The 23,798-nt window shown below is 54.9% G+C and overlaps 1 protein-coding gene across 4 annotated transcripts in view; it reads right to left on the reverse strand.

Annotated features, from left to right (window-relative positions):
- Positions 1-14,425: 14,425 nt before the first annotated feature.
- Positions 14,426-23,798, reverse strand: part of KCNH2 (potassium voltage-gated channel subfamily H member 2) — a 30,794-nt gene continuing 21,421 nt past the window's right edge. For 2 of the 4 annotated variants that reach the window (XM_017876612.1, XM_017876613.1), the window contains 10 exons: positions 21,931-22,359; positions 20,961-21,348; positions 20,433-20,632; positions 19,677-19,929; positions 18,351-18,544; positions 17,938-18,037; positions 17,086-17,358; positions 16,790-16,976; positions 16,345-16,522; positions 14,426-14,979 (listed from right to left, as the gene is read on the reverse strand). In XM_017876612.1, coding sequence (XP_017732101.1) covers positions 14,830-14,979; positions 16,345-16,522; positions 16,790-16,976; positions 17,086-17,358; positions 17,938-18,037; positions 18,351-18,544; positions 19,677-19,929; positions 20,433-20,632; positions 20,961-21,348; positions 21,931-22,359 — 2,352 coding nt within the window. In that variant the 3' untranslated portion in view covers positions 14,426-14,829. Of the gene's footprint in view, positions 14,980-16,344; positions 16,523-16,789; positions 16,977-17,085; positions 17,359-17,937; positions 18,038-18,350; positions 18,545-19,676; positions 19,930-20,432; positions 20,633-20,960; positions 21,349-21,930; positions 22,360-23,798 lie in introns of those variants that run through there. The other 2 variants (XM_017876614.1, XM_017876615.1) reach the window with 2 other exon arrangements.

A 23,798-nucleotide genomic window follows, 5' to 3' on the forward strand; every position in this document is an offset into this window, starting at 1 on the left:
CACTCCTTTCCATACTTCCCTCTGAATTGTAAAAATTACATTTCACACTCCCTCACCAACTGGCTCTGGCTGAGTTTCACCAATGAGAATCAATGACAGGAGAGGAGAGAAACAGAGAGAGAGAGAGAGAGAGAGAGAGAGAGAGAGAGAGAGAGAGAGTGGAGAGATGGAGAGAGAGGGAGAGGAGAGGAGAGGAGAGGAGAGGAGAGAGACAGAGAGAGACGGAGGGAGAGAGAGACAGAGAGAGAGAGAGAGAGAGAGGGAGGGAGGAGGAGAGGAGAGGAGAGAAGAGGAGAGGAGAGGAGCCACTAAGCTTCTGCCACAACTGCAGCAGGCTACTGTGGCTTTTAGCAGCGCTGGTGGCTTCGTGGGGACCACAAGAGCGGCTCGCATTCGGCAGCTCTCCAGCAGCAGCAGTGAGTGTGTGTCGTGGGCTCTCTCCGAGGGGCAGTGGCAGCTTCCTGACCTATTGGCATCACCCTTTCCTCCTGTTCACTGTGACAGCTCTTCTTCCACATGTGTAGCCCATGTTTCCAACAGTCCCTGCACTAAATTATCTTTGAAATATCTGGAGTAATGTCTGCTTTTATGACAGCACACTGGCTGATACATCATGACACCAGATGACCAGCAGCTGTAACAGGTGTAGAGCTGATAAGAAGCTTATGCAAAGAAAGATTGGTATGGGATTGCCAGAAGCTGAGGGAAGAGGGGCTAATGGCCATGAATTCAGGACAGAACAGCCATGAATAAGCTCTGGAATTAGTCTCAAGCATCCTATGAATGCCAGTGGCTTGTGATTAATCCACAGACCCAAAAAGAGTCCCCTTTGCCTTCCTCTGCTCAGGGCAGAGAAAAGCGTGCTGGAGAAGGGAGGCAGTGTGGCTGGTCCCATACACCCCTCTTCCTACCTCTCTTGACTGCCTCAGGCCAGCGGGCAGCAGCTGGGCGGTCAGCACAGTGTGGAAGCTCTTCCATTGTTAGAGACCTGGGAGCTTTTCTCCATGTGGCTCATCCGTCTTGAGAGTGACACCTCACACTTCAGTCAGCAGGGAGGAGGAGAGGTGAAGGAGAAACTCTCCTCCCTTAAAGAGCACTTCCCAAAAGTTACATATGGCACTTTCACTCCCATCCTGCTGGCCCAAGCTTAATCACAGGGCAACGCCAAGCTGCAAAGGGGGCTGGTGAATGTTCTTTATTCTGGGAAGCCATGGGATGAGCTCGACATTGGAGGTTCCACTACTGAAGAGGAAAAGAATAATGGATATTGGAGCAGGCAATGAGCAGCTGTGGTCACAAAGGGTTGTGATGATATACGTAACCCATGTGTCTACTGTGGGGAGGGCCCAGACATACGATATGGAGATTGGCCTGTCTGCCCCACTCCTTGCAGCAAACCCCTTAAATAGTCACCTTCTGGCCAGGCACCGTGGCTCATGTTTGTAATCCCAGCACCTTCAGAGACTGAGGCAGGTGGATCACCTGAGGTCAGCAGTTCGACACCAGCCTAACCAAAATGGTGAAACCCCATCTCTACTAAAAATACAAAAGTTGCCTGGGCATGGTGGCGGGCACCTGTAATCCCAGCTACTCAGCAGGCTGAGGCAGGAGAATCGCTTGAACCCGGGAGGCGGAGGGTGCAGTGAGCCAAGATCATGCCACTGCACTGCAGCCTGGGTAACAGAGCAAGACTCCATCTCGGAAATAAATAATTAATTATATAAATAATTAAATAAAAAAATTTTAAAGTCACCTTCACTAGCATATTTGGGGGCCAAGGGAATGTCCTAGCATCACCCATGCTGGGAGTAGACAGCAGCCATGTGGGGGTGTGACCGGCTCCTGCCCACCTCACTCTATCCTGCCTCTGCTCAGTGTGTAGCTGTGTCCTCCAGGAAATGTCCCCTCCTCTACTGCCCCAAGCACCACTAACACACAACAGTGTGTGTGACAAGCGTTTACTGAGGACTAGGAGGGTAACAGAACCACTGGGGGGAGGTAACCTAACACTAAATGTCGAACATCAATTTTCCTAAATATTCATTGGCCATTTCCTTCCAAAAAATAATTCCTTGCTGTCCGCACGTCTTCATAGGTCATAGACGTCTCTGGATCCTTCTCCTTCTCACCACTGGGCCTCATCTCTCCCAGGATGCCCTTAAAGACTCAAAAGTGTGCCAGGTGGGGTGGCTCATGCCTGTAATCCCAGCACTTTGGGAGGTCGAGGAGAGCGGATCACGTAAGGCCAAGAGTTCAAGACCAGCCTGGCCAACATGGTGAAACCCTGTCTCTACTAAAAATGCAAAAATTAACTGGGAATGGTGGTGCACACCTGTAATCTCAGCTACTCAGGAGGCTGAGGCACAAGAATCACTTGAACCTGAGAGGCAGAGGTTGCAGTGAGCCGAGATCGTGCCACTGCACTCCAGCCTGGGCAACAGAGTGAGACTCTGTCTCAAAAAAAAAAACAAAAGACTCAAAAACGATTCCTGATGCACCATCTCCGACAAGCTCTCATTTACCCAGGTCCCTCTCTAAGGACCTCATCATTAATAACCAAACAGACTACAGGGTGCTTCTGAACAAAAGGAGCTGTCTCTTCCTCACAGGAATAATCTGCCTTTCTTCCAGGACATTCAGCTCAAACTACAGTCAGCTTTTTTTCTGCTAATATAGAAGACAGAAATGACTGTTTCCACTTTCAGTGAGAAAACATTGAGGTAGGAGGTGAAACCAGGCCCCACAGTGGCTTGCCGCAGTGTTGTGTAGGGGAAGAAGGCAGCTGGGAAACCCCTTTTCACAAAAAGTCATAAAGAACAGGCCTGGAGTGGGGTTTCTGAGCCTCAGCACTATGGCCATCTGGGGCTGGCTGATTCTCTGTTATGCGGGCTGTCCTGTGCCTGCAGGATGTTACTGGCCTCTACCCACAAGATGCCAGTAACAACCCACCTGCCACCACCCTGAAATGGGACACCGAAAGTGCACAGACATTGCCACACATACCTGGGGGCAACATCACCCCTGACTGAAAACCGTGGACTGGAAGAAAGACATGCCCACCTGGACATTAGAGCAGGACAAGACAGCCTGGCTCTGTTCCTTCTGATCTGAGACTGTCCTCGCCCTCCCTTGAGGTTCAGGCCTGTGACTGGGAGCCAGAGAAGTGGAGAGATGGGTAGGGCGAGGGCCTGGGAGCTCCAGCCAGATGCTGATTATCCAAATAAATATTGATTGAAACAGATTCCACTGTTTCCCTCTTCTGAAAGACATAACACCTTCTGGGCAAATGGATGGGAGCAGCTGAAGGGCTCCGCACCATCCCCCTCCAACCCTGGAGAAAGAACCCCAAGCACAGGCCGCCCAGCGCATCAGATACCTTTGCACCCAAGAATAGGCTAGGCCAGGCACAGTGGCTCACGCCTGTAGTCCCAGTACTTTGGGAGGCTGAGGCAGGTGGATTGCTTGAGCCCAGGAGTTCAAGACCAGCCTAGGCAACATGGTGAATCCCTGTCTCTACAAAATACAAAAAAAAAAAAAAAATTAGCCAGGTATGGTGGTGCTCACCTGTAGTTCCAGCAACTCAGGAGGCTGAGTTGGGAGGATCGCTTGAGCCAAGAGAGATTGAGGCTGAAGTGAGCTGTGATCATGCCACTGCACTCCAGCCTGGCTGTCAGAGGGAGACCCTATCTCAAAAAAAAAAAAAAGAAAAGAAAAGAAAAATACTGGTTTTACAAAGCTATGTTCCAAGGTTTGGGAGCATCATAGTTCTGCATTTGTGGAATTGAGGGGCCACAACTGTGTCATAAACCTGGCCCTGCCTCTATTTCTATGGCCTTGGGCAAGCCACCTACTCCCTCCAGGACTCCATCTCCTGCTCTGCGTGGTAAATAGATGGAGCCCTGTGCTCTCAAGAGCCTCCCAGTCTGCCGTTCTCAGCTCCCCAGCACCTGATCCTGTGGCCCTCCCAGCCTCCAGTGATCTATCGCTTGGTAAGTTTTCTCAAGAGCCCACTTTCCAACCCTGATATTTTCAATTAGCCAGTCAGCTTCCACTGAACTCTGTGACAATGACAAAAATGGACAGAATTAAAACCCCAGGTTTCTATTTCCAATCCTCAGGGACAGGGATGTTCATGAAGACACCTTCGGGCAGTGCCACGCTGCGGCTGGTCCTTCGTGCACACCTCTGGAGAGAGACTTCCTCAAACAGACCCTCACTTCATCACCGCAATCTCAGCCCTGGCTGCAAAGAATTTATAGTCGTGTTAGGTAGACAAGACTAACAGCACATTTCTAGTTTATTTCACCAAAGGTGAAATATTCCACCTTCTCCACAACAGCAACCAGGAAAATTTATCCCCAAAATGACTTGGTTTATATCAGGTCTGTTTCATAATTTTAACCCTTAACCTGTGCTTTTAAATTTCACTTTAAAATACAAAAAGATCTGGCAGGGCATGGTGGCTCACACCTGTAATCCCAACACTGGGAGGCAGAGGCAGGAGGATTGCTTGAGGTCAGGAGTTCTAGAGCAGCCTGGCCAACATAGTGAAACCCCATTTCTACTAAAAAATACAAAAATTAGCCGGGCATGGTGGCGCATGCCTATAATCCCAGCTACTCGGGAGGGCTGAAGCAGAGAATCACTTGAACCCAGGAGACGGAGGTTACAATGAGCTGAGATCGCCCCACTGCACTCCAGGCTGGGCAACAGAGTGAGACTCTGTCTCAAAAAATAAAATAAAATAAAATAAATACAAAAAGAGCAAATCCATCATTTACATCTGGGCCACAGTGTCCCTCTGTCTCCCTCTGGCCCAGGAGCACTTGGCTATCTGGCTGTGCTGGTCGTGCTGGGTATGGTGACCGGTCTATTCAGAGTCCATCCTGGCCCCTCACACTCCTCCAGGTGCTGGTGTCAAGAAACTGTTATTCTCTCCACATCATTCCCAGAAGCTCTCATGGCTGCATCTCCAGGAACCAAGTCCCTTCCCCATCCTCCAGAGCTAGTTTATAAGGAGCGACCTCCATTCACAACTGCACCATTGCTATCATGCATCAATGAATGAATGAAGTTGAATTTTCATCAGCCTGGCCCTGAGAACTTGGCAGGCAACTGGGACCCTGCCAGTCTCAGAGTCTCATTTGTGGATTCCTCCTCTATGTGGGTCAAATGTGTCCCTTAATGATTTCTGAAAATGAAAACAACTCGATAACATGTTTACTATGATATGAGACTACACTGGTAAGTTCCTTAGACCACAGAGAACACAATATCAAAGTCAGGCTGTGAGCAAAGACTGGACATCCTTCCAGTCCAGAAAACTCTGCCCCTGCGGGCTTTGATGTAAGAACTGAAAGTTCAGTCCTTTTGGGTTTTTGTTGTTGTTGTTGTTGTTGTTTTGAGATGGAGTTTCCCTCTGTCACACAGTCTAGAGTGCAGTGGTGCGATCTCAGCCCACTGCAACCTCTGCCTCCCAGGTTCAAGCAATTCTCCTGCCTTAGCCTCCTGGGTAGCTGGGACTACCAGCGCCCACCACCATGCCTGGCTAACTTTTGGATTTTTAGTAGAGATGGGGTTTCACCATGTTTGCCAGGTTGGTCTCGAACTCCTGACCTCGGGTGATCTACCCGCCTCAGCCTCCCAAAGTGCTAGGATTAAAGGCGTGACCTACTGCGCCCGGCCTGAAAGTTCAGTCCTTTGAGAGTCATCCTGGAGCCCACCATCTGGCCATGGGACATAGGTGAGGTCAGAATCTCAGGTAACCAGGTAGCCGCACATAGGTAACTCTAAGAGGAAATTGCTTCTGAATTGAGTTTACCTAACTCCCAAGCTATAGTTCACACATGGCCCTGGTCTTACATGTGGCAGCTTCCAGCTTCCTTATGAGAAGAAAGGAGTGCAAGAAGCGGCACCATCACAGAGAGGTGAGCCCTCCAAGAAAGCGAGCACCCCCAAATAACGAGCTCCCCTTGACTAACACAGGGTGGAGTGAGGAGCAGGACACTGAGTCTCCTCCGCACAAGTCAGGTGGCACCCCACAGCCAGGAAGGAAAGCAGGAATTCAGAAGACAAGCCGGGGACAGTGATTTGCTTCTGTCAGCCCAGCTACTTGGGCGAGGCGGGAGAATCATCGCTGAGCCCAGGAGTTCGAGGCTGCAGTGAGCTATGATCACGCCACTGCACTCCAGCTTAGATGACAGAGTAAGGCCCTGTCTCAAAAAAGAAAAAGAGAAAACTGGGGAAGCTGAATAAGGGAAAACACAGGCAGTCACAGCTCTTTCCCCCACCTTTTAGACAGCTGGCCTCCTAGCCACCTCCACGGAAGCCCCATTGGGAACCCCTCTGTGGATGGGGCTGCAAACACATGCCTCTGCTCAGACAAGAAGTCAGGCAGTGGGCACATGTTATTATCGAGGAGAGCGTCTTCTCAGCACCATTATCCATATTCAGTGTCAGTCCTACTAGAGAGGTGTTCCCAAATCCAGCTCTATTGACAACACGTGGTTCTTACAACTAAGAATCATTACCAGGACCAGGCGCGGTGGCCCTTGCCTGTAATCCCAGCACTTTGGAAGGCGGAGGCAGAAGTTTGCTTGAGGTCGAGTTCGAGACTAGCCTGGGCAAGAGAGCAAAACCAGCATCTCTACAAATTTTTGTTTTTCAGTTATCCAGGTGTGGTGGCACACGCCTATGGTCTCAGTTGCTCAGTAAGCTACAGCAGGAGGATCACTTGAGCTCAGGAGGTTGAGGCTGCGGTGAGCCATAGTCGCACCACTGCACTCCAGCCTGGGCAACAGAGGGAGACCTTGTCTCTTAAAAAAAAATAAATTAATTTTAAAAAATTGTTACAGGGCCAGGCGTGGTGGCTTACACCTGTAGTCCCAGCACTTTGGGAGGCCAAGGCAGGGGGATTACCCGAGGTCGGGAGTTCGTGACTAGCTTGGCCAACATGGTGAAACCCCACCTCTCTATAAAAATACAAAATTATCTGGGCGTAGTCCCGCATGCCTGTAATCCCAGCTACTCAGGAGGCTGAGGCAGGAGAATCACTTGAACCCAGGAGGCAGAGGTTGCAATGAGATCGTGCCATTGCACTCCAGTCTGGGTAAAAAGAGCACTCCATCTCAAAAAAAAGTTACAGGACAGTGGCATTGCATGACATGCAATGCCACAGAGGATTGCTGTAGACTGACAGGGGTTCATGGAGAGGCTTTATGGAGAGGGCTGCAGGGAGCCAGGTCTTAGAGAATGAGGAGGACTTGAATAGGAATAAAAGAAGCTCTGTTGGGTACTTCATAAAAGTGGGGCCATAGTCATTTTTTTTATTTCTCTTATGTGGTCCCAGCTAAATTATGAGCTACTGAAGGGTGTGGTTGCATCCCATGAAGCCTGCAGCAGGACAGGAAGTGAGGGGCCGTGCTGCTCTGGACACTCCTGCTTTGAGCAACTTTGAGCCTCATTCTCCTCCACGGAAAAACAATGGGGTGGACTGTGCTCTCTCAGGACTTTTGGTGACTTTCTGTGACTCTGGGTGGGGCTCAGGGAAAACATTTTAAGTGAAAGCTCTCCTGCCCTGGGTTGGGGGATCCCGGGCATGGTGAGCACCCAAAGGCCCAGTTTGCTCTGCTGGGGTGAGGCCACCTGGACAGGAGCCTCACCAGCACCGAATACAGCCAAGGCCAAGGGCCAAGGAGACGCCACCCACCAGGGATGCTGAGGAGAGAGGCGTATCTGTCCTGCTGCCTCAGTTACATCCAACCCACCAAGCACTTCAGCCAAAGGAGCTGCCTCTTCACTAAAGTCACTTTCAGCTTTTCTGCACTTTTTCCATTTCTGAACCACAAATTTGGCAGTTACCCAGAACATTCAACGTTTACCAGTTGGTGAAAAGTTAGCAGGAAACTTCAAGGAGTTTGTCCTCAGCAAGCAACGCTGTGCCCCAACACCTCCTCAGTCATGTCCAGTGTGACTTGAGTCTCTAATAAGCAATGGCACTTGCTGTCCCCTCCAAACACTGATCCTTCACCTGATGCCTGAGGTTACAAGAGGATAGGCTGGGCTAGAGCTGCAGCAGCTGCCTCGGCAAGTGGGAAGCTAATTGGCTCAGGAAGAGATATTCCTAAGACCTCAGCTTTGCGAGCCCTGGGCCGAACAGCTCAGCCTATGATCACGCACCACTTCCTGTGCCCCTCGGGACTGCCTTTGAGGGCACCATGACAGGAGCTGCTGAGTCGAGCCCAGCCCAACCCTCAGACCTGCACCATGTTCTGCTCTCCCAGGAGGTTCTGTGCGTCCCGTTCAGCATGGTTCCTTTGCAGCTTCCTCTCCTCCTCGCCAGCTCCCCATCTCTGCAACGTGATGCCTCATGATCGCTAATGATTATTATGGGAAAACTGCTTGCTAACCAAAACAGAAGTCATACTGCAGCCACTCCTCCCTTCCAGGGCCATGTTTTCATTCCTCCCTGGGGTTCATCAGATGCATCTGAGTAGCATCCCGACGGCTGTGGGAGGACTAGGAAAAAGGTCACCAGTGAGGATGGCACTGACAGGGTGGCCAAGAACTTAGGGCTTGAAGGTCTGGGATCATCTTTTAAGTTGTTTTCTAGCCTGTATCGTGAGGTAACTTCTCCAGTGCTCACAATGGCCCTCCACTTTTTTTTCTTTTTGGAGACAGGGTATTTTGCTCTGTTGCCCAGGCTGGAGTGCAGTGGGGCAATCATGGCTCACCGCAGCCTCAACTTTCTAAGCTCAAGGAATCCTCCTGCCTTCGCCTCCCAAGTAGCTGGGATTACAGGCACATGCCACAATGCCCAGCTAATATTTAAAAATTTTTAAGAGTCTGTTGCCCAGGCTAGTCTTGAACTCCTGAGCTAAAGCAATCCTCCCAGGCACAGGAACCAGCTGCATGCTTAGGAGCCAGTGCCTGTTGACTCCAATGTCTCAGGTGCCTTAACTCAGAACATAAGCCTCGCCCCTGCCCCTCAGGCATCCCCAGAGGCTTGGGGCGGCACTAGGCACATGGGCTCAACCCATTTCTCAGTATCTGAAAGAAAAAGCTCTGCCAGGGCCAGAGGATGGAGGACAGCTGAGTCCCTTCACTCATTGCCATGTCACCTAATCCTCATTCCTCCAAGCTCCTTTCTCCAGCCCAAGAATAACTCTTCCCTAAGGTCACTTAGAGCCCCACAGAAGGCCAAACTTCCCAGTGGAAGAGTCATAATCCCAGAGCACCCAAGGCAACTTGACATTAAATAAAGCCCCTCTGCTAAGGCTACCATTCCACCTGGGCTGCTTAAGACCAGGAGACCACCCTGATTTGACCTTCCTGGTGTCCCTAATCAGCAAGTTCCAACTGATTATCTGGCTGCCATCACCTGGTAGAGCAGAAAGGGGAAGTGGAGCTGTCACATATGGTTGTGTTGCTGTGAGAGACCTCTCCAGACTGTTTCCCTAATGACTGATTTTCTTGCCAGTTAGCATCTAAGTCTTTTGCAGCCAGACCTTATGCTATTGCTAATTTTAAAATAATGGTAAGAGGATCATGCTAAATTCTTCTGCTCTGGTTTCTTAGCAATGTCTCTTGCAGACTTCCAACTCACTTATAAGGTGTGATTATTAATATAAAATAATGAAGCTGATTATTTAAACAAATGCCTCAGAATGCATTCTCTTTTTTTGGGGGGCGGGGAGACAAAAGTTAACAATCACCAAAAAAAAAACTTGAATTGTACTTGGATGTTTAGTAATTCAAAGTGATTAAGAAGCACCTTCTTTAAAATGCTACTGTAATAAGAAGATCAAGATAAACTGAATTTTGGGGGTGGGAGGGTTGGGTTTTTTGAGACAGGTTCTGGCTCTGTTGCCCAGTCTAGAGTGCAGTGGTGTGATCTCAGCTCACTGAAACCTCCGCCTCCTCCTCCCAGGCTCCCACTTCAGCCTCCGAGTAGCTGGGACTACAGGTGCGTGCCATCATGCTGGCTAAATTTTGTATGTTTTTGTAGAGACAGGGTTTTGCCATGTTGCCCAGGTTGGTCTCCAACTCCTAATCTCAAGCAGTGCACCTGCCTCAGGCCCCCAAAAGTGCTGGGATTACAGGCGTGAGCCACCGCATCCAGCCTTAAATTGAGTTTTTATTGCTTAATACCATGTATATATGCAGCTTTAAGAAAATGATTACTATTTAATCTTTTACTAAATCAATTTTCACACTAACCACTCTTTAATGATATACAATTATCTTAAAATATCTCAAAACAGTCACTTTGGAAGGCCCTGCATTTTCCATTTATTTCGACATCATTGAGCACTTGAGAGAAACTAACACACCACATGTGTCCTCTTATGGTCCTTGTGTTGTCAAGCTGCCAGGACTCCTACAAGGAAATACCTCTTCCTACAGCAGCGTAAGCTCTCACTGAAAAGCAAGTTCAACCAGGTTTCAGTTTCCAGAAGACTGTCCACCACCAGGGGAAACGGTAGATCCCACAGACCTGAATCTGGAACTGCAAAGCCCTCAGTGTAACCTCCCTCAGCCTTGACCATCGAAGGACAAATGAACAGCCACCCAGAAGACGGTGAGCTGGAGCCCTCCACTCAGAGGCCACCTGGAAACTGGAAACTGGGAGCAAACCCCCCCTGCAAAAAAGGTGTCCCCAGCTCCACCTCGGAGGTATCCCAGAGCATAGGAACAGGATGGGGCCCACAAGCCTCCAGACTGGGGCAGCCACAGACAGGCACCAACATTCATTCTACAAAATGAATGGTCTTGAGGCTCTTGGCCCAAGACTCTGGTTTGTCCTCCCCACTGCTCCCATCATTCTCTTTCAAATATTTAATATTTACCTTGGTTGTGCTAAAGTGAAAAAAAAAATGCAAGCATTTGTAGCCACATTGCCAGTGAAGGAGTGGGGCGTACGCTCCCTGGGGAGGCAGGCAGGGGAGGCAGCCACAATCCGGAGGCCAAGCCTTTGGGAAGAAAGCAACTTCCGGGGACAGAAGCAAATTTTGGCCCAGCCAACTCTGTCCAGAAGACATCTCCCTTTTCTGTGCAAAATCTCAAACATGGGGTCTTGTGGGCTTCCTAATGGCCACATCAGGTGCTGGGCACTATGCTAGATGCTGGGTGGGAAGAGATGAAAAGTTGACCAGCATTCAGCCCTTCCCTTTTATAAAGGACAGACAAGCAAGCAGGCAGGATGTGGGGAGCCCCTAATACAAGTGCCAGTGAGTGCCGCAACTGGCTGAGAAGCCTGCAGAAGGCCTCAGGATCAGCAACGTCCACGCTAGGACTGGGAAGATAGAAGGGTCTCTCCACACCAAGGATGAAGGAGTCTGCATCACAAGAAGAGGGTAAGATGGACAGATGCAAGAACATGGTTAACAGGACGGAAGATCGCATGGCTGCGGCACAGGGCACACGGCAGGGAGGGGAGAGGGCAGGTAAGTCTAGAAAGAAAGATGAGAACCTCTGTGCAAAACGGGCATGGAGGGCTTTGTCCTTCAGGCAAGGGGGAGAAGTCCCATCTGTCCCTTCAGGACCAGCAGGCGTATGACTCAGACCACCTGGGCTCACATTCCAGCTCCACTCTGAGGAGCGGGGTATGCTTGGGCGAGTCACTCAGTCTCTGGGGCTTTGGTTTCAGGTGGCTGGAATAATGCTTGCCGCAAAGGGCATGGTCAGGAAATATCCATTGCTGTTATTTGTCAATGAAATGTGAGAGCTGCCACTGCCCGGCTGAGCGGGGATGAGATCTCAGGTAAGGACAGGTGCTGGAGACCAGCTTGCACCTGGACAGGCAGGCTGGGTATTCCTCCGCGCCTGGAGCTCTGAGCATGGAGGTGGAGGCAAGAGAGGCAGTGCCGCCCTCCCCCTTCCATTTCTGCTCCCAGCCCCTAATGAGACTCCAGCTTGGAACCCTGCGCCAGGCTTCCACCAGGTGTTGACAACCGCATAGATCCCTTCCTCTCCTGCCACAGCCCCTCCAGCTCCCATCCCACTCTCTGGCTCTCTTGGTTTGGGAAAACCCTCAGCCCTAGATGACAGGCCCTTAACAGCCAGGTGCCCAGCCCTGCAGGAGGGGAGGGACTACACCACCACAGCTTGCCCTTTGTCCTCACCACCAAACTTCTGTCGCTCTGGGAGCTCAAGTGAGGGGAGGAGCCAGGGAGCAGGGCTGCCTGTGGCTGGACAGTGCAGGCCGGAGGATGGGTGGGGAGAATCTGAAGTCAGACGCACCTGCCACCAACTAGGGATGCGACCTCCAGCCAGTCACCAGACCAGCCAGAAAATGACTGTCCTCATGTGGATGCTAACATGCCCTCCGCTAGAGCAGGGGTTCAGGACACAAGGGCAGAGCACCCAGCTGCAGACCGGACCCAGGGACCACCTGGCAAATGCAGCCACTGTGACTGCTCCTCACCCACTCTCCAGCCTTGGCAGGGGAGTCCTGGCAGGGACTTGGCAAGGAGCATCTGGACAGCCTGGCCCATCCAGACTGAACAACTGACTCTGGGTCACCTATGTATTTTTATCGAGGACCAGCATGGACAGGTTGCCCTCTGCTGGGCCCAGACCCCATCCTGAGTGCAGGCACATGCACACTCCCACACACACATTCACTCCTCAGGAGCACCAAAATCCACACCAGACGCCAATGCCCAGGCAGGGCCCTCACCTAGGGGAAGGCAGCTGACCACGGTGCTGGCATGGTACCGCAAAGAAATAACCAGTGGCACCTCTGCTACAAAGCCAGGAGGGAGGCAAAGGCCCTTTCTTCCTGTCCTCTCTGTGCCCCCCAACACCCAGTCCGGCTGCTGGACACGGAGTAGTGGGCATCAGGCAGACTCCCAGGATGAAGGCACTCTAAGGACAAGGGCAGACCATGACAAGGATGAGACAGCACCAGGGAGCAAGGACTTGGCTCAGCTTACAGTCCAGCGTGCTAAGAGCATTGCGTTTTGTGTGCACCTTCACTGCTCCCCATAAGCCGCTGCCTGGGTCTGTCTCCTGCCCTGGGCTCCACAGTCCATAAGCAGAGCCACACCCCATTGACACCAAATCTAGGCCACCCCAGCTAGACCCCCACCTGCAGTGACAGTCACATCAACCAACCAGGAAGGCCTGTGTTAAACTTTCAAACCATGAGCAGAAGCACACTCACATGTGCGTGTGTGTACATGTATTGGACAGATCCTGATGTGCATGTGTATGTGTGTACATGCATGGGACAGATGCTGATGCACAAACCTGTCTTTTCTGCCCGACATGCCTGTCAACCCTCTTCCCCTCTGACCTGTGTGTGGATCTCTTCCTTCTCCCTGTCTCTCCCAGGCCCTGGAAAGGGGGAGATCCCTTCCTTCTCTCCTCCCTGCTCCGGGCACAGGGAACCTTCCAGGCTGCTCAGAGACCAACACCTGCCCCACCCAGGCATGGGCAGTGAGAACGGCATAGTTATCTTTAAAACAGTCCACAAATCCACCTCCAGAGGTTTTGAGGACTCAGCGAGAAGCTGCTCTGAGGTCTCTGGAGGCCTTTGGCAGCTCCCCGCCTGCAAACCGGCCCGGCTGGGCACAGCCTGCCTGCCACCCATTGGCTCTCCACACCAGCCGCGGTCATTGCACCGCATTCCTCTGGGGGTTGTGTGTCCTCACAAGCCCAGCAGCACATGCACACACACACACACATGCACACACACACATACACACAGGCACAAGCAGGCACTTGCGCACACACCCTTCACTGTCCCCAAGATGTCTGCCTTGCTTTGCTCCCCAGTCACGGGAATGAGTCACCCTGAAGGTTGTACCCTCGTCAGGAAGCTCCTCTTGAGATCCAGGATCACAGGGGACCAAGGTGATACAAGTGAGGTCCATTTGCAGCCAGACACCAAGTGAGCTCTGGTCAGGGCTGGGGTCACTAGTGTGGCCAGGGCCCAGTTGTATTGGACAAGAAAAGGCTAAGTTGTGGGTGGGGGTGGGGCCAGGACTCAGACCAATTTCAGGTTAGGGTCAACGTGAGCTCAGGAACCAGGTGAGGGAGACAAGTGCAGGGCTGCTTCCACAGTCAGTGTGAAGCCTGCTGTGGGAGCCAGGGTGCCCTGCCCAGCAGAGGCACATGGCCCTCAAGGGCTAGATGCCAGGTCAGTGTCCCATCAGGACTGCCTCTAAATGCATGTGGTCCAGGGGGTTGTTATCTTGAATCCAGGGCCCTACAGAGACAAGATTCTGTCTCCCTGGAGATGACCTGTGTCAGCCCCCAGGGAGCACCCCCATTGCACACACCCAGACCTAGATATAGGGGCAGCCCTGTGGGCCTGGGCATGCAGACAGACCCAGATTCCTGCGCAGGCACGCCTGTACATGTCCAGACATGAACACAGGATACAGCAAGTAACAGTTACACCCTCCCAGCACCACTGGTGTCTCTTCAGGATAATTATTTATTATTCATAGTCATCAGCATCTTCATTAATTATTCATATGATCCTTAATTATTATCCTTAACAATAAGAGCAGTAAATAGCAGAAAAGTCCTTGAGGTGCCTAAGGCCCAGGGCCGGGTGCCTCCGGGCAGTTAGACCAGCTAATGCCCTCAGGGCAGTGGGGGGACCACAGGCCCCACCTACTGCCAGCCCTGCCCCTGCCCCTCTCACTGGGGCCCAGGGGACTGCAGGAGAAGATGGTCCCAAGGGCTGGGGGAGGAGCTGTGCCTTCGAGTTCCTCTCCCCTTCCACGGTCAGGGCCTCCTGAGCAGGGCCTCCAAGGGGAGCGGCCCAGCAGTGCCTTGATCCCTGGGTGAGCCATGTGTCCACACTGGGCAGCCCCACTAACTGCCCGGGTCTGAGCCGTGTCTGTGCAGGGGCTGGGAGGTGAGGGCCCCCAGCTGGCCCGGCAGGGAGAGGCGTCGCGTGGGGCCATCTTGGGGGAGCTCTGGGGCCCCCGGGGGCAGCTCCTCACACGCCATGAACTGGGAAACCTGCAATACACACAGCATGGGCAGGCAAAGAGGCCATGGAGGAGGAGGAATGGGACGGAAAGGGGCAAGAGAAGCTGGGGACAGAGATTGGACAGGAGGATAGCAGGGCCAAGAGGAGAGTCAGGTGGGCACAGAAGCTGGAGGGGACAAGGAGAAGAGCCAAGGTAGTGAGAGCAGGACAGGGGCCACCAAGGGAAGGCACCAAGGTGGGAAGTAGAGAAAGGCATTCTCCAAGAGCAGGAGCCAAACGAGAGAGCTGGGAGCAGGGAAAACCCTAGGCCCTTGTCTCTTCCTGAGGATAGGTGGCCGTTGAGCCCAACCCAACCTGGAATAAGCAGCCTCTGTGTTGGGACAGAAGCTGGGACAGAAAAAGAGACAAGATTCTTTCCTGCAATCCAGAAAGAACTTGGAGACCTAGAAACAGAGGCAGGCTGACGGCCAGGCATCTGAAGGCCAGGGAGAGGGCTGGGGCAGGCGGGAGGGGTTTGTGGGTGCTGAGCGTCTGCTGGTGAGAGCTCTGCGGGGGCGGCTGTGAAGGGAGACTGGCACATTTGCTGACGTGGGCCCTGGTGTCTGCAAACAGGAGCCGGCAGCATATGGGAGGGGGTAGCGGATGCCAAGGGAAGGGGGGAGGGAGCAGATCCCAGGCCGCCTCTGGCAGCCAGAGGAGTCCCCATGGACACAGAGGGTGGCACAGACACCGCCATCCTGCAGAGGCCAGGAACATGCAGGTCCACCCGGGAGAGGACAAGGGGCAACCTAGGCCCATCTCTAACAGAGGGGGCAAAGCAGGCCCAGAAAGTCCTCCCCTGGAGGCTTGACCTCTACACCCTGGGAAATGCCAGGCACCCTCAAGATGACCCTGTGACAGCCAGTGCCAAAGGCAAAGATGGGCAGGAGAGTGAGACCAGGGAGTGTCGCTCACAGAAGGGACCTGGGACCCTGTCTCTAGACATTCTGGCATGCAACCTCCACCTCCAGGCCTCAGGTTCAGTCAGTTCTCCTTGGAGAGCACCCATGGCTGAGACACAGGCGCCACAGTTGGAGCTGGCTCTTCAGGTGATGCTCAGGGGTCTAGCGGTGGAGGCTGTGGACACTAGGGGAATGAAGCTGCGGGCCACTTAGCCTACAGTTTCCCTGCACCCAGCTGTCTAGGGGCTTTGGACAGGGGACTCTCCTGCCCTACCCTGAGCCTGCAGCTCCTGAGGCAGCCTTCCTCCAGGAGAACAGGGATGGGAGGAGGGCAGGACAAGGTTCAGGGAGGCTGGGCCACAGAGCCCAGTAGAAAGGCAGCAAAGCAGGTTTGGGCTGGAATCGGGGAACAAGTGGGTAGGGGTACATCGAGGAAGCAGGGCTGGAGCTTACCTGAGAAAGCGAGTCCAAGGTGAGGGTGGGGAGGGGGCTGACGGGCAACAGTGGGGATGTGGAAGTGGGGCCAGGCCCCGGGGTGGTCACAGCACTGTAGGCAGGCGGAACCAGCGTCATCTGCCTCTGTAGCAGCTGCAGGACAGTGGCCATGTCTGCACTTAGCCGGGTCTCCAGCCTGGAGCAGGAAGCAGGGGATGCTCAGGGAAGTGGGGACACCAGTGACAGCCTCCGCCGGGAGTGGGGAAGAGGAGGGGGGAGGGGCAGCTGGTCAACCTAGGCCCTCTGCGCTAGAGGTGTGGCAGCCCCCAGTTCGGCTGGGAATGAAAGAAGGGGATCCAGCTGCTGCACGCACAGACAGGCCCTCTCCCTCTACCAGACACTGCCGCCAGGAGCTGGACCAGACTCCAGGGCATGCCCCCACACCCCACCTGCACTCCCTCACCTGTTGAGCTGGCGCTGGAGGGCGTCCAGCCTGCTCTCCACGTCACCCCGGGGCCGCCGACCCGGGCTGGAGAGGGGGATGTTGAGGAGGCTGGGGGTAGGGGCGGGGCATCGAGGGAGCTCCTGGTACTGGCGGCCCCGATTGTCCCCCCAGAAGCTGAAAATGTTGGACACTCCCGAGAAAGCGCCTGCAGCCGGAAAGCAGAGCCGGGTGAGCCGGGTAGATGCCCCGCCACTGCCCCACCCGGTCCTCCCTCGCCTACCACCCAGGTCCTCCCTTGCACGCGCCTGGAGTACCTGACAGGGGATTGCAAGTGTCACTGCTCTTCTCGCAGTCCTCCATCAGGGGCTCCCCACCCGGCGGCTCTCCGGGGGGCCTGGGGCTGGAGAAGGGCACCAGGCGGAGGGGGCTGGAGCTGCGGCCTGGGCCCTCATCCTCACTGCTCTCAGGGCTGGAGGGGCCACTGGACGGGCTCTCCCCCCACGGCCCCCCCGGCCGGCCCCGGCTACTCGGCCCTGCCCCCGCCCGGCCCGGCCCCAAGGCCGACACCTCCCCTGGCTGCTCCGTGTCTGTGGGAAACAGAGAATGGGCCTCAGAGAGGGGAGGGGAGCGGAGAGGAGGGGGCAAGGATGGAGGAGGGAACAGGAGCGAGCCTGGGAGAGGACTGGGCAGGACGCCCTGGTTTCTCCCCAGTTGCTGCTTCTGCTATCTTGCACCCACTGTCAAGCCGACCAAGAACTCCCAGGACCCCCTGACTGCCCAAGCACCGGTAATGGTGCTTTGGGGGTTGGGGGATCTCTGGGACTGCGGGGCCTCAGCCCCATTGTTGGCTCCCTGGCCCTCCTTTGTCCTATGTTATTTCCTCCTCATCGATTCACGGCAGCGCTCAGAGACCAGTGGTCCCCTGTGAGGTCCAAAAACCCTAGGCTTGCCCTGGAGGGTGGAAGAGGGCTTCCTGGAGGAGGTGACAGCTGCAGGGGCCCTGAAAGATGGGCAGCATCTGGACAGCTGGGGTGTGGAGTGGGCACACTGGAGGAAGGGATGGGAAGGTCTGAGGCCTGGGTAAAGCAGACAGGGCCCGCCCCGCCTTCCAGCTCCCAGCCTCACCTTGGCCCCGCCCTCCCCTTTCCTCCCCTCCCCCACCTCACCCTTGTCCGTGCGCCTGCGGAAGGACAGCTTGCGCTTGCGTTGCCGACTGAAGCCACCCTCTAACTCCGCACTGCCAGGGGAGCCCGGAATCATGTTGGTCTGGAACCAAAATCAGTATCAGGGCCCTTTCGGTGCTCTCCTGCCCCACCAGGGTCAGGCCCCAAGCTCCCTCCTTAACACAGAAAAAGTAGGGCTGGGCGCCCCAGCTCTGGGGAAACCCTTCCCTGCCCCCAGTGTGACCTCCGCCCCAGGCAAGGACTGAGTGTGGGACTTTTCTAGCCTGCTCCATGATACCATTTGACAAACAGGGAAACTGAGACGGAGAAGCATCACATTCAGTGCCACACAGCAAAGGGGCAACCATGCAGCTGGAAGCAGGAGGACGGGGTCCAGCTCAGGGCAGCCAACTCACATCTCGCAGGTTGAAGGTGATCTCCAGGCTGGACCAGAAGTGGTCGGAGAACTCAGGGTACATGTCCAGCACCTCCAGCAGGTCGTCCCGATGGATCTTGTGTAGGTCACAGTAGGTGAGGGCCCGCACGTCCCCGTTCGACTTGCCAGGCCTTGCATACAGGTTCAGAGGCTCCCCAAAGATGTCATTCTTCCCTGGAGGCCATGGAGAGGACAGGGAGCTCAGCCCCGGGGGGCGGCACCCAGGCAGCAGGCACCTTCTCCTGGCATCCCCACCCCAGGCAAAGCACGTCCCCTCAGCTGGGTCGCCTGCCAGCTGGCCCCCAACCCACACAACCAGGGAAGCAATTTGCCAGCCCACCCTCCCTCAGCTCCTAGCAGGCAGGACAGTGCCAGAGGGGCTGGCAGAAGGGGCCAGGAGCCCAGGGTCTCCCAGCAAATGAGACCCAGCCAGCAGGACTACCACAAACCCCATGTCCCAAACACCCTCTCAGCCAATCACTGCACCCTTGTAAGCAATGTTCTTCAAACCAAAGATCAGAACACAGTGGTGAATCAAAACCAGCATTTTTTTTTTTTTTTTTTTTTTTTTTTACTGAAAGAACATACAGTAGTATAGCTTAGCACAGCACAGAACAGAAATGCTAGAATGTACCACATGTAATAAGGCCCAGTGTTATGCAGTGAAACTTTGATTTTAGTTGTGTGGGAGTGTGTATTTGTGTTTGTACAGAGCTGAGAAACAAAATCTAAAATGTCCCACCATAAACCATGGTCGAAAGAGTTTGCTCTATCTGCCCTGAGGCACGCAGGGCCAAGGGAAGGATAGGCAGAGGGGAGGAAGTCCTCAGTGTCCAGACACACCAACAACCCACCCACTGTGCACCCGCAGGGTAGAAAGGAAGTGGGGAGAGGGGGCAGGACTCCCTTTGCTTTGGATATGTCATGGGGCTGGGCATGAGGCTGCAGGGAACCACACGGCCCGTAGTGAAACCAAATGCCCAGCTTCCAGGCTAGCATTTCTTCCTCTACTGCCCAGGCTGGAGGATCTAGATTTGATCCTACTTTAAGGAAGCAAAAAGTGTCTGCTTGTGGTGGATCCTGAAGGGAAGAATCTGGGAACCCCAGAGTTCAGCAGCCCCACCCCACATGGGGCTCCTCTTCATGGCCCCGCTTGGAGGGCCTGAGTTCAGATGAATTAAAGGAGCCCAGTGACCCTGCAGGCAGTCCCAGGTCCACAGCCCCAGTGACTGCATATTCAGAGGGCTCACACCTCTCGAGGCTGCAGAGGGCATTTCCAGTCCAGTGCCCGCCCCCCACCCCATACCCAGGATGGCCACGACGACGTCGCCCCGCAGGATCTCGATGGAGCCCCGGGAGATGAAGTACAGGGCGGTGAGCAGGTCCCCAGCATGCACCAGTGTGTCCCCTGGCGGTGCATGTGTGGTCTTGAACTTCATGGCCAGGGCCCGAAGGCAGCCCTTGGTGGCCCCTCGGAAGGGTTTGCAGTGCTGCAGCAGTGAGCGGTTCAGGTGCAGGCAGATGTCAGCCTGCAGGCACTCAGGGAAGCCCTTCAGCACCTGGGGGTGGGGTGGGGGCAGCTCAGCACACCCTCCCTTGGGACCTCCCAACCCACACTCCACTCCACCATTCCACCCCTCCATGTCAGGGAAATCTCATTCTCCAGGCGTGGGAGACCTCAGACGCATCAGGTGGCCCAGTGTCACGGGAAGGACCTGAAACCCCACTCCAGCTTCACCACCCCTGGCTGAGCACCCTTGGGCTCTAGACCTCCATGTTCTTATTTGTAAGGCATAGAGACCATTCCCGCCCTGGGCTGTCATAAGGATTTCACCCCTTCGCCTATGTGATATACAGCTCCTACCCCAAAAGGGGAGCTCTCCAGAGAAGGGGTTCCAAGGGCTTCCATTTCCTCATGGACAAAAAAGGGCAACACGCCTCCAGGGTCCTTCTTACTACTGACTGTGACCACCTGAGACTTGCTTGCTGTGCCAAGAGGCTCCCCTCTGCCACCCTACTCTTCCCAGCCTGCCACCCACTGGCCACGCCCTAGTGGCCTCACCGCATTCATGTCGATGCCGTTGGTATAGGACCAGGCGTGCTGGAAGTACTCCTCGAGGCGCTGGCGCAGGGGGTTGGGGATCTGGTGGAAGCGGATGAACTCCCGCACCCGCAGCATCTGTGTGTGGTAGCGGGCTGTGCCCGAGTACAGCCGCTGGATGATGGCCGACACGTTGCCGAAGATGCTAGCGTACATGAGGGCTGGGGGCGTGGGCACGTGGGGCTGTCAGCCTCTGCGGGAACCCCACCCACCCACAGGGACCCTGCTCAGGCCCCACACCAGGTCAGTGTCTCAGTCTCAGCATCGACATGCCCACAAGATGCCCTTGTACATCTGCATTCCAGCACACCCCACCCTTCAGTAGTCCCCACCCTGGTGACCCAGCCCCCAAACCATGTCACGATGGTGGCCCCTGGAGTCTCTAAGTCCCAGGGTCCTCACTCTGGCCCGGCTAGCAGCCTCAGTTTCCTCCAACTTGGGTTCCTCCACCGTGGGCTCTCCCCGCCACCCGCCCCTGGGCACACTCACAGCCAATGAGCATGACGCAGATGGAGAAGATCTTCTCTGAGTTGGTGTTGGGAGAGACGTTGCCAAAGCCCACGCTGGTGAGGCTGCTGAAGGTGAAGTAGAGTGCGGTCACATACTTGTCCTTGATGGAGGGGCCGCCCAGGCCACTGCTGTTGTAGGGCTTGCCTATCTGGTCGCCCAGGTTGTGCAGCCAGCCGATGCGGGAGTCCATGTGCGGCTGCTCCATGTTGCCAATGGCGTACCAGATGCAGGCCAGCCAGTGCGCGATAAGCGCAAAGGTGCACATGAGCAAGAACAGCACCGCCGCGCCGTACTCTGAGTAACGGTCCAGCTTCCGCGCCACGCGCACCAGCCGCAGCAGCCGCGCAGTCTTCAGCAGTCCGATTAGCTGGGGGACAGGGAAGGGGCACACTCCGTTGACGGGGCAAGGGAGGAGGGGAGGTGCTGTGGCCCTCAGAGCAGGCATCAGAGGTCAGATTCCCAAAGACATCCTAGAACCTCCTCCTAAGAGTTGAAGCCCACGCTGGACCCAGCACACGCGTCTCATTAATCTTAGTGCTAGCTTTGGGACTGAGGCAGCCCCCATAGTGCAGATGAGGAAACAGGGGCACCGAAAGGTGCAGTGATCACTCTAGGGTGCCTGCCCACTCCCACCAGCTTCTAGGGCACTTTGGTGTAGCTACAAAATAATGGCCCCTTGGGGTGGATGAAATAGAAAAAAAGGTGTCTTGTGTGGCCCTCTGCAACCTGCGAGGAGCTTGTATGGAGCAGAGGAGCATAGATTTGCTGGGGTACCCACCATGCCTCTGCAGCTGCCTTGCTACCATGTCTCTCTCCCACTGTCTTTCTCTCTTTCTCCCTCTCTCTCTCTTTTTCTCTGTCCTCCTCGCCACCCTCTCCACCCCACTACCTCCCACCACCTTCCTGGCCTCTCCTCTCCCCGCACCACCTGCCTCCTTGCTAACCCCACCTCCTCAGAGCCAGAGCCAAAGATGAGCAGGTCGAAGGGGATGGCGGCCACCATGTCGATGAGGAACCAGCCCTTGAAGTAGTGGACGGCGATGCGGCCGGGGTGGCTGACCACCTCCTCGTTGGCATTGACGTAGGTGGTGCGGAAGTTGATGAGAATGTCCACGATGAACATGATATCCACAATGAGGTCCACCACGGCCAGCGGCTGGCAGGCATAGCCACACTCGGTAGCAGGCGGGCCTTCTTCCGTCTCCTTCAGCAGGAAGGCAGCCGAGTAGGGTGTGAAGACGGCCGTGTAGATGACCAGCAGCAGGATGAGCCAGTCCCACACTGCCTTGAAGGGGCTGTAGTGCAGGATGGTCCAGCGGTGGATGCGCGGTGCCTGCAGCTTGTACTCAGGCAGCACGTCGGCGCCCAGGGACAGGACCTGCACACGGGGAAGGCGGAAGCATGGGTGAGGCAGGCCATGGGACCTCGGGGGCAGGAGCAATGACATCTCTGCCGGGGCCAAGCAGAGTGAGCAGAAGGCCAAAAATGTTTCCCTCAGAATGTCCACCCCTCAGCCAAGCGACCACAGCAAATGGCCACCCCCAGGTTTGGGCATCATGGTTCCCAAAATGACACACAGCACAGGACTGGCTCCAAACAGTTCCAACAGTTCCCGGCAGACGTTGATTCAGGACACTCAGCAGGAACACCCAGTGCTGCTCCCCACCGGCAATGCAGATGCAGACCTGCCGCTGTGACTGAGACACTGGCCCACACCCCCAAACACACACGCCATAGTCTCAGACCAGAAAGGGTTCCAAGGACAACAGCTCCCAGCCTAGGCACCGGCCCCAGGAGCCATAGTCCCAGTCCATTGACTGGTAGTCACTGCAGTTCCTACCAGCCTGTCTTCATGCCACAGGCCCGAGGACACCAGGCAATCAGTCTTGGGTCCCTTGGCTTCCAGGATGAGAAAAGACCAAGACACTCCCCCCCTTCACTTGTATACCTCGCTCCCTCAGACCCCTCTCCACACAGGTCAGGGACAGCCCACAGTCCTCATCTTCCCACCCTCTTACAAAGGGACAAAGAAGACCTAGCCCAGCTGAGAGGAGATGGCACCCAACTTATACAGAGGGATGTGCACACAGGGACTGCTCAGCAGTGACACACACAGCCCCTGTACCAGCTCACACTCACACTCTGCCTCCTCCACACTCACACTCATCAGACAGAGGCAGGCTGGCCATCCAGACCCAGTGACAGCACGCACATCCCTCTTGCTCCCAAGGCAAACTAAGAAGAGCTCCGGCCAGCTTCTCCACAATCCCAGAAGCTTCTGGGTCTCCCTAGAATCCTCTCTCAGACATGCAGCTCAACCCAAAAGCCCCCTCCCCAAGCTCTCCCTGCCATCCCTGGGCAGCCAGCTGAACCCAAGGCCTTGCCCAGCCCCCATGAATTCCAGAGGTGCTGGCCCTGCTCCCAGAAGCACCAACTCCCAGGCCCCCACAGCTTCAGGCTTTTGGGTTGGGGAGGCTATAGTGGGTGAGTCCCAAAGACTCCTTCATACTCAAGCTGGGCTTGCCCAAGACACCTTCACAGATGGCGCTGCTTGGAGAACATTTCCTTAGAGGAAATAACTAGAAGTTAAGACGGGTCGTAAAGATCTGACCACCCTGGGGTGGACACAGGGCCTCCAGAGGTACCAGATGGGCTGCAGGAGCAGCTGAGGCCTAGGGCAGGGAGGGAACACATGGACAGGCTCCCAGGCTCCATTTCTGCTCTACCTGCTGCGTGCCCAGCTCCTTAAGGCAGACAGCAATTGCCTACGGGTGGGGATCCCTTCAGTGATCAAGTGGGGACTGGGAAAAAAAAAAA

Source organism: Rhinopithecus bieti, unplaced genomic scaffold (genome assembly GCF_001698545.2).
Source record: "Rhinopithecus bieti isolate Rb0 unplaced genomic scaffold, ASM169854v2 scaffold_10656, whole genome shotgun sequence".
Taxonomy (NCBI): domain Eukaryota; kingdom Metazoa; phylum Chordata; class Mammalia; order Primates; family Cercopithecidae; genus Rhinopithecus; species Rhinopithecus bieti.